At 34.3% G+C, this 10,465-nt stretch overlaps 1 protein-coding gene across 3 annotated transcripts; it reads left to right on the plus strand.

Annotated features, from left to right (window-relative positions):
- The first annotated feature begins 1,006 nt into the window (after positions 1–1,006).
- Positions 1,007–9,123, plus strand: LOC102802833 (uncharacterized). Of its 3 annotated transcripts, none has more exons than XM_085493350.1 (15): positions 1,007–1,125; positions 1,436–1,469; positions 2,106–2,234; positions 2,551–2,691; positions 2,984–3,124; positions 3,282–3,416; positions 4,960–5,106; positions 5,273–5,404; positions 5,562–5,696; positions 7,240–7,386; positions 7,553–7,684; positions 7,854–7,988; positions 8,138–8,278; positions 8,437–8,619; positions 9,020–9,123. In XM_085493350.1, exons 1-14 carry the CDS (start codon positions 1,081–1,083, stop codon positions 8,574–8,576), a joined length of 1,734 nt encoding a protein of 577 aa, XP_085349476.1. In that variant the 5' UTR covers positions 1,007–1,080; the 3' UTR covers positions 8,577–8,619; positions 9,020–9,123. The 3 variants fall into 3 exon arrangements, with proteins under 3 accessions (XP_085349476.1, XP_085349478.1, XP_085349477.1); XM_085493352.1 differs by having other exon boundaries at positions 7,246–7,386; XM_085493351.1 differs by having other exon boundaries at positions 4,966–5,106.
- The last annotated feature ends 1,342 nt before the right edge of the window (positions 9,124–10,465 follow it).

Raw genomic sequence — 10,465 nt, forward strand, 5'->3', positions numbered from 1 at the left:
AATTTATTCATAGCACATTGACACAAATTAGCGTAATTAAATGATAGTTAAGAAGCCAGACACGTACGAACCATATTCAGTTACCGTTTTCGAAATGGGATTATACACATCAAAAACTCAGCGACACACCTAAGGCTATGCTGCACCAAATAATAAACAACTCTCCAGTTATATTATGATTAATCCTATGCGGTACAATACGTCCCAGTGATACACAATCATGATTATTAATACAAAATTTACCCCTTTATGATAAACATTAAATTACATTTAATAAACTCGCCACAACTATTATATGTACGTATTATACAAATCGTATCAGACTCTAATAGTTGTAGTCAAAAACTGACATGGTCGTATGGTGTGGAAACCTATAATTACAATGCATTCGTATTCACAGCACATATACTGCATAATCTCATTGGAATATTCTGCTGACAGCAATTCACATAATATATAGAAATAGTCAATGTGAGTTTGGAATGTTAATTTCAATCACCGTATACCGTAATAACTGTCTCATTAATTAAGTAATTAGAACTAAGGTCACATGCAATTCAAATGAATGTATCACCTTGACAAAGACAATTTAATTATATGATGAGGAGTAATTGGAACTCATTACAGCTTTTTATCGTTTTATTAATTGTTCCATCTAGTTTAATTGATTATTGACTGAATTCGCACCTGTCCACATCAAGGAATGGTTTAAGGTAAAACACTTGGTATAATAATGGCAGTGCGGAAACAATTATAGTAGCGTAGTTTCGGGAATGGTGCTCACATATTAACATGAATAAAACGATTTGGTTCAGAGCATCCGGTTCGTGCATATCTGAGTAATACAAAATTTGTAAACTCAGCACGCTGTTGTGTTGGCACATCGGATGTATAATCGCATTAAAGTTTCTTGCAGATATTGTCTAAACATATGGTAAATACTGTTTGTTTCACCACAACTCTGCTCTTTGATGTACCCGGTGATGTAACATATAAATATAACTAAACTGAAAACTATTCACACAGCCAGGACTCGTCTGTCAGCGTGTGTACATTGCTTCGAGTGAAGATACATTTAAAATGAATTTCAGTCATTCTCTGTTAACGCTTGTAGCGTTGATCTGTGTAAGTACCACTTATATAATATAAATATTACTCAGTTTTAGTACAAAACATGAACATAATGTTATCATGACTTCTACCACATCAAAAATTAACATGATTGATGGTAAAGCATGAATGTGTCGGCTAGTCTGTGTTACTACGGATAATTGCATGAGTCAGTGGGTGGTGATGAGTGTATGCGCTGCACCATAAAAACCAACACCAGGTATGTGTCAGCTAGTGTGGGTTTGTAAAGGTAATCTGTCTGTATGTCTGTCTGTCTTAATCAAATGTAGTATTATTTCAATAATGGTAATTATTTTTATTCCAGTTTATTACCCTTTCTAACGGCAATAAAGACCACGGTGAGTGTTGTATATTCTATAAGTTCCGTATTCAGTTACTGTCTGGCATGATACAAATCTTAAATCAGATCATTTACTTCAAAATATCTATTAATAATGTCGAAGTTTTCAACTACCATATGATATAATACGACGTATTATATATTGATATGACGATAAACATTTCATTTCACATAAATTAACACTTGTTTTTTTGACTCGCTGTACGTACGAATCAAAAATATTGACTTGCAGACTTGTGTATAGTGTGACGAAATTCTGAAGGATTTGATTGATTATCATTTTTTTTAAAACAGTGGCTTGGTATGTTCGAAAATGTCTGGTACATTATTTTTAAGATGCCTAATTAAATTTTAAATTATTCATAAAATTTGTGTATCCAAGCGTACAATATTGTAATTGTAATGATAAAAATGGAGCGAGGACACATTGCAATTAATTTGGACACGTGACACCAGAAGTGTGGCTTAATGTTTATCGTCTCCGCATCATGAAATTGTGGGTTCGACTCCCACGGTCGGCTGCAAAATAAGCAATAAGAAAAAAAGTATACATTCATTCATCAAGGTATCCTTTGTATTATAATGGTGTAAATACTTTCCACTTTTACAAGATGTGTTTTTGTCAATGATGTAGATGAGTGTGCGAGTGAGTGTGATGGCACATGCCGTAAGAAACACTGCAATGACAATGAGCATGAATCGGATAATCCAAGCTGCATGAACGATTGTGCTGAAAACAAAGGTCGGATATGCTGTGTGGGAGGTAAGTTTTCACTCAACTATAGGTTTTATTTGTTTGGATGATGATCGATATCACGCATCCGTGTTTGTCATTCATTCATTCGTCATCTGATCATTTGAGATTTGTCACACGTACTACTACAATTTAGGTATTACTTTTTTAATTGTCTACAGTCGTTGTGCTCGTATTTTTCTCGGTGACATGTACGATTTCACACTAAACATTCTGAGAGACTTTTAGATTTAGAATTTAATTTTATCATGCTACATTTGATGATCACGGTATATAGAAGTAAACATTCTTCGCTTTAACAAGATTCCTTTGTTGACCGGTGTAGGTGTTGTAGGTAATGAGTGTGCAAGTGATTGTGATGGTCAATGCCGTAAAAAACACTGCAATGACAATGAAATTGAATCAACTAATCCTAGCTGCGTACAAGATTGTGCTGATAATAAAGGTCGGATATGCTGTGTGGTAGGTAAGTTTTCACGATTTTTTATAATTTATGTTGATGGAAATTAATAAAACTGAATTTCTGGTCAATAACATTGTACATTGGTTCAACACTAATTTGGAAATTAACATGATCAGCCAGACTTTTCACTTTTCTCTTATATTCTTCATAAACTGTAGTTTAGTATATCGACATAATCGACCTTGATTTTACAGAAAGATCAATAAAAAAAAACACACGCTTCGAACTTCCTTCCTTAACTCTTTCTATAATGTAATTGTGATTATATTTTATGATATGTGTATTTGATTTGCAGATGATGATCCAACCGAATATGACTGCGAAAGTACCTGTGGTGGTACATGTCGTAAACATTGCAAACGAGGTGAACAAGATGCGGAACCTGTAGATGAGTGTGTTGCAACGTGTCTAACGGATTATAGGTGTTGTGTGCCAGGTAAGATTTCACACTTAATAATCTGAGAAAAATGTATACACGTTTGTTTTATTATTAAGAATTTAATTTTATCATGAACTAGGTACACTTCTTATTAAACGTTCTTTTAGTGACATCAAATAGATTAACACGGTCTGCTTTCATTTGAATGATTTAGATCATAATGAGTGCAAAAATATATGCAATGGAGAATGCCGTTCAAAACACTGCGATAGAGAAGAAAAGGAGTCAAATAATTCAATATGCGTGAAAGATTGTGATGATAAAAATGGTCGAATATGCTGTGTACCGGGTAAGTTTTCACCATTCAAAGAACATTCATTTTGGATTTCGTTTTTATTCATGTACGCGGTAATTGTTTAAATATAAAGTTCAAATGTCTGTTTAATAATCTGAAAAATAACATGTGCAACCGCATTAATTGCATCAAATTTCTCTGATTTCTTCAAAAATTGTATGCAAAGTTTATTATTTACAAAATTTGCCTTGATTTCGCATGAAGAAGTAAAAAAAGTAAGTAATTGGTTTCTTTTTTTGTCGCCTTGTGGTACTGAAATATGATTATACAAATTTATCATATGTATTTGATGACAAATCAGCCATGACGGTAAAATAAACTGTGATGGTATATGTCGTACACATTGTACACGTGGTGAACAGGAAATGAATACGAACAGCACCTGATGTGTGGCTTACCGGTTATCGTGTTCGTATCGTTATCATCTAATTGTAAGTTTAACTCCCATGATCGGCTGCAAATTAGCGGAGAAACGGGAGAATGGCATTCCTGCGTTGGAAAGGTCAAGCTGTCGGTCCCGTGTTAATGCGAGAAAAAGACTCAATTGATTTTGTGCAAAAGGTAGCCGCTTTCCGCGGAGCAACTGATGTATTACTTGTATGTGCACGCTTGAGTTGTGTTGTCTCTTATATCCTAATCTGATATTGAGCTCAAGTCCATTGTCAGATAATGATGTCGGTGAAATAAATGAATAACTATCCTTTTATTTACGATTTATCATGTACAACTAGACTGGCACAGTCGGGGCGATTAATTTATTTTTTGTAGTTAAAATAAAATAAAAAAATTCGCGATATGGAGATGTTAGCGCGAAATCACCCCGACTGGTTTATTCTGTAGGAAATTCATTGCTATTAAATATTCATGAATGCCCACAGGTGGGCGCGGAAACACGTGCAAAATGAGGTGAACATGGCAAAGGTCACAGTGCAGACATAACATGGCGGCACGTTGAAATTCGAGTTTGTCGTAGTCGTCGTTTCTAATTCATCACAATTTGTAAAAAAGTAACTCGTACTATTCGTATAATTAAAACAAAATCGGCTGCTACAACCAGCCGACGTCTTCTCGGCCAGAGATCAGTTGAAGAGACGTTGTGATTGGCTTAGATGATTGTCAATTAGAACATTATTAACATAATTACCCGTTGAAAAATCGCCGGGTTCCTGAAGTGCCGATAGAGGGCCATGCAGAATAAACCAGTCGGGGTGATTTCACAGTTACAGGGGATTTTGCGCTCACACCTCCATTTCGCGATTTTTTGTATTTTATTTGAACTACATAAACAAATTAATCGCCCCGACTGCGCCAGTCCAATGTACAACTACAATTTTGATATTATCTTTATCCAATTGTCTACAGCCACTGTGTTCGTTGTTTTTCAGTTGTCGGGTGACAAGTACAATTTCAGAAATAAACAATATATACGTTTGTTTTATATTCGAAACTTACTTTTATCAGATTACATGTTGTACTTCATGTAAAACTGGTGTGAATATTCTTTATTTTAACGAGATTGACTTTTTGACTTGTGTAGATACAGATGGTGTGAATAATGAGTGTGAAAGTGAGTGTAATGGCCAATGCCGTACAAACAACTGCGATGACGATGAAATCGAGACAACTAATCCAAGCTGCATCCAATATTGTGAAGATAACAATGGTCAGATATGCTGTGTAAAAGGTAAGTTTTCACGCAAATTCTAACCAATGAATTTATTCTTAAAAACATTGTATATTGGTTCAACATTGATATGGGAAATAATAATTTCTCTGATTTTTCTAAATAAAAGGCTAATTTATGCTCCGAACAAATACTAGATTTCACAAAACGTATACGTTTTTTTCAGCACCCCCAAGTGAATGCGAAGCAGACTGTGGTGGTACATGTCGTAAACATTGCAAACGAGGTGAACAAGATGCGGAACCTGTAGATGAGTGTGTTGCAACGTGTCTAACGGATTATAGGTGTTGTGTGCCAGGTAAGATTTCACACTTAATAATCTGAGAAAAATGTATACACGTTTGTTTTATTATTAAGAATTTAATTTTATCATGAACTAGGTACACTTCTTATTAAACGTTCTTTTAGTGACATCAAATAGATTAACACGGTCTGCTTTCATTTGAATGATTTAGATCATAATGAGTGCAAAAATATATGCAATGGAGAATGCCGTTCAAAACACTGCGATAGAGAAGAAAAGGAGTCAAATAATTCAATATGCGTGAAAGATTGTGATGATAAAAATGGTCGAATATGCTGTGTACCGGGTAAGTTTTCACCATTCAAAGAACATTCATTTTGGATTTCGTTTTTATTCATGTACGCGGTAATTGTTTAAATATAAAGTTCAAATGTCTGTTTAATAATCTGAAAAATAACATGTGCAACCGCATTAATTGCATCAAATTTCTCTGATTTCTTCAAAAATTGTATGCAAAGTTTATTATTTACAAAATTCGCCTTGATTTCGCATGAAGAAGTAAAAAAAGTAAGTAATTGGTTTCTTTTTTTGTCGCCTTGTGGTACTGAAATATGATTATACAAATTTATCATATGTATTTGATGACAAATCAGCCGTGACGGTAAAATAAACTGTGATGGTATATGTCGTACACATTGTACACGTGGTGAACAGGAAATGAATACGAACAGCACCTGATGTGTGGCTTACCGGTTATCGTGTTCGTATCGTTATCATCTAATTGTAAGTTTAACTCCCATGATCGGCTGCAAATTAGCGGAGAAACGGGAGAATGGCATTCCTGCGTTGGAAAGGTCAAGCTGTCGGTCCCGTGTTAATGCGAGAAAAAGACTCAATTGATTTTGTGCAAAAGGTAGCCGCTTTCCGCGGAGCAACTGATGTATTACTTGTATGTGCACGCTTGAGTTGTGTTGTCTCTTATATCCTAATCTGATATTGAGCCCAAGTCCATTGTCAGATAATGATGTCGGTGAAATAAATGAATAACTATCCTTTTATTTACGATTTATCATGTACAACTAGACTGGCACAGTCGGGGCGATTAATTTATTTTTTGTAGTTAAAATAAAATAAAAAAAATCGCGATATGGAGATGTTAGCGCGAAATCACCCCGACTGATTTATTCTGTAGGAAATTCATTGCTATTAAATATTCATGAATGCCCACAGGTGGGCGCGGAAACACGTGCAAAATGAGGTGAACATGGCAAAGGTCACAGTGCAGACATAACATGGCGGCACGTTGAAATTCGAGTTTGTCGTAGTCGTCGTTTCTAATTCATCACAATTTGTAAAAAAGTAACTCGTACTATTCGTATAATTAAAACAAAATCGGTTGCTACAACCAGCCGACGTCTTCTCGGTCAGAGATCAGTTGAAGAGACGTTGTGATTGGCTTAGATGATTGTCAATTAGAACATTATTAACATAATTACCCGTTGAAAAATCGCCGGGTTCCTGCAGTGCCGATAGAGGGCCATGCAGAATAAACCAGTCGGGGTGATTTCACAGTTACAGGGGATTTTGCGCTCACACCTCCATTTCGCGATTTTTTGTATTTTACTTGAACTACAAAAACAAATTAATCGCCCCGACTGCGCCAGTCCAATGTACAACTACAATTTTGATATTATCTTTATCCAATTGTCTACAGCCACTGTGTTCGTTGTTTTTCAGTTGTCGGGTGACAAGTACAATTTCAGAAATAAACAATATATACGTTTGTTTTATATTCGAAACTTACTTTTATCAGATTACATGTTGTACTTCATGTAAAACTGGTGTGAATATTCTTTATTTTAACGAGATTGACTTTTTGACTTGTGTAGATACAGATGGTGTGAATAATGAGTGTGAAAGTGAGTGTAATGGCCAATGCCGTACAAACAACTGCGATGACGATGAAATCGAGACAACTAATCCAAGCTGCATCCATTATTGTGAAGATAACAATGGTCAGATATGCTGTGTAAAAGGTAAGTTTTCACGCAAATTCTAACCAATGAATTTGTTCTTAAAAACATTGTATATTGGTTCAACATTGATACGGGAAATAATAATTTCTCTGATTTCTCTAAATAAAAGGCTAATTTATGCTCCGAACAAATACTAGATTTCACAAAACGTATACGTTTTTTTCAGCACCCCCAAGTGAATGCGAAGCAGACTGTGGTGGTACATGTCGTAAACATTGCAAACGCACTGAACAAGATGCGGAACCCGTGGAAGGATGTGTTGCAAGTTGTCCAATAGATTATAGATGTTGTGTACCAGGTAAGATTTCACATAATATGATGATAATTTACTAATCTAAATATGTTTATACAATCGTTCCAGTATTCAGAACTTAATTTTATCATAAACAAGGTATTAAACACTTGCATTGTCCTAGTGAAATCAATTCGATTAAAGATAGATCTGCTTTCTTTTTTGAATGATTTAGATTATAAGGAGTGTGAAAGTGAGTGTAATGGACAATGCCGTAAAAAATATTGTAACAGAGATGAATATGAGTCAGATAATCCAAGCTGCCTAAAAGATTGTGATGATAAAAAAGGTCGAATATGCTGTGTGAAAGGTACGTTGCATGTATATTTCACGCGGATTTATGTTCAATACATTTATTCTGACATTGTATATTGATTCAACAGTGATATGGGAAACTTTACCACTTTCTACATTGTGTTTGTGAATTAGATTTTACAAAACGTATATATGCATTCTCAGATAATGTAACCCTTGAATATGACTGCGAAACTACCTGTGGTGGTACATGTCGTAAACATTGCAAACGTCGTGAACAAGATGCGGAACCTGTAGATGAGTGTGTTGCAACGTGTCCAACGGATTATAGGTGTTGTGTGCCAGGTAAGATTTTACACTTAAAAATCTGAGAACATGTTTTTTTATATATATTGAGAATTCCTTTATATCATGAACAAGCTGTATTTCGTACTGTACACCTACACTTTAACCCATGAAATCAAACTTTATTTTAACATGTTTAACTTTTTTGTGTAATTTAGATGAGGAAGCGTGTAAATATGATTGTAATGGCCAATGCCGTAAAAAACACTGCAATGACAATGAATACCAGTCATATGAACCAAGTTGTGAAAAAGATTGTAAAGATAAAAAAGAACGAATTTGCTGTGTTCCATGGTAAAGTTTCACGCAACCGACACCAGATGTATTTTGCTTTTATTTAGGTAAATATTTTTTTTATCATATTATGATTCCATTGTTGCATTTCAACATAGTACATTGTGAACAAAATTCTCAAACCTTGTTCGTTGGCCAATAATGTAGACTGAAATGTAACTAGCTATGTCAAAACTCATGACAAAATATAAATACATTGCACATCGAAATATGTGTCCAGGTGTTTATACGTTTCAATCATTCACCACTTTCTTTACCGTTCGTGAAACGTGAACGTATTTTTATAAGCCACAACACATAATAGTTGTTTTTGAAAACTAATTTTCTGTAGTGTTTCTATTTAAATTCCACATACTTCAAATTAAAAATTTAGTAACTATCAAATATGTATTCATCTTCTAATAACATAACATAAATGTAACTGAATATTTTGTATCTCCTTCACAGATATCACTGTCCGGCACTAAGTAACCAACGAGATTTACAATTTGTCTTGTGTAAAGAATAAATTTAGATCTTAAATTAGAAATAAAGCATACAAATGCAATGGCTATGTTTGACTGTAGTGTCGTAACACTTGTGTATTAGGTGTGTACACATTGGCAATAACAATATCACTCACCGATTTACATGACATCTATGCATACAATAATTATTTTATTGTTTTTATTCACTCCGATCTTGCAACTTTAACGAATCAGGTGATTACCATAGCTAATATGACTGAATTATCCAAACACTATAAAAGTATGCTTTAAATCATTGTGCTCAGCAAGGGCCAATTATGTGTACAGTACACTGATGTGAACACTTGCTTAATTACCAGATATTGTTTGACGTTCGAGCTTTAGGATAGTTTTGAAATGCAACATATCTGTGGTATTCCATATATTCAGTTTACGACCATCATTGCGAAAAAAGACCTTCCGTTTTCGACATTGTGAAATTCTTTAGTTTTTAAGCAGAAAAATACAGTATTTCTCCGAAATAACTTATTGTTCATTGAACACACTATTGTTGTTAGCAAACTACATAGTTTGTATTTTTATTTAGCTTCTTTCAGTAATAATTCAAGACAAATAAAAAGCAAAATATAGAAAATACGGCAAATTATATTTTTTCTGTAATATTCTTGTGTAATCGGTAATTATGAAAATTATTTTTAGGTGCATAAAGAGTACAATTTTTTTTGTTAGTTTTTTCCCTAAAAAATGTCGAAAACGGAAAGTTTTTAACGTAGTGTTGACCGTTTGGACACTTCTATCTGATGAGCACACTAATCTTAAGATATTGTATATGCTCATCATAGTGTTTCAATAGACAAGGAATCAAGAAGTGGTATATCCTTCCCGGCTAAATCTCTGTAAGACTGAACACCACATTTCCCTCCATGAATGCCACGAGTCTGTAGCATTGTGAATAGTGGGCAGTGTGTACTCCTATTTCACTGCTAAGTGTACAACCAGTATTCATATATTGACCATTGTTACACTCGGCCAACCGACATCACTATACTGTCAGCACAGCATACTTTTTTTTATAAATCCTTATAAAATTCAATAGCAGTTAAATCTAACCTTTCAATCAAAGAGCACAGTACACGCGGCATCATTTGACGAATGTGTAATGTCATTCAATCGGTCAATCAAAGTTCCTAATTTCAGTTTGAACGTTAATAATTATTACAAATATGAAGGAACGGATTTGTTGTGTCGATAGTAATAAAACGCACTGTTAAAAGTGTTCAATATCTTTGTATATAATAAACACCTTATTATAAGCAAGTGCAATCACTATGCTCAAAATGATACGCACATTCTGTTGATGGTTAGGCATATGGAAAGCGATGATTTCTACCACATATTAATTAGTGATTGGAAAGCTGTAAAATAC

This window comes from Saccoglossus kowalevskii, chromosome 18 (genome assembly GCF_978046115.1).
Source record: "Saccoglossus kowalevskii chromosome 18, keSacKowa6.1, whole genome shotgun sequence".
In the NCBI taxonomy this organism is placed as follows: domain Eukaryota; kingdom Metazoa; phylum Hemichordata; class Enteropneusta; family Harrimaniidae; genus Saccoglossus; species Saccoglossus kowalevskii.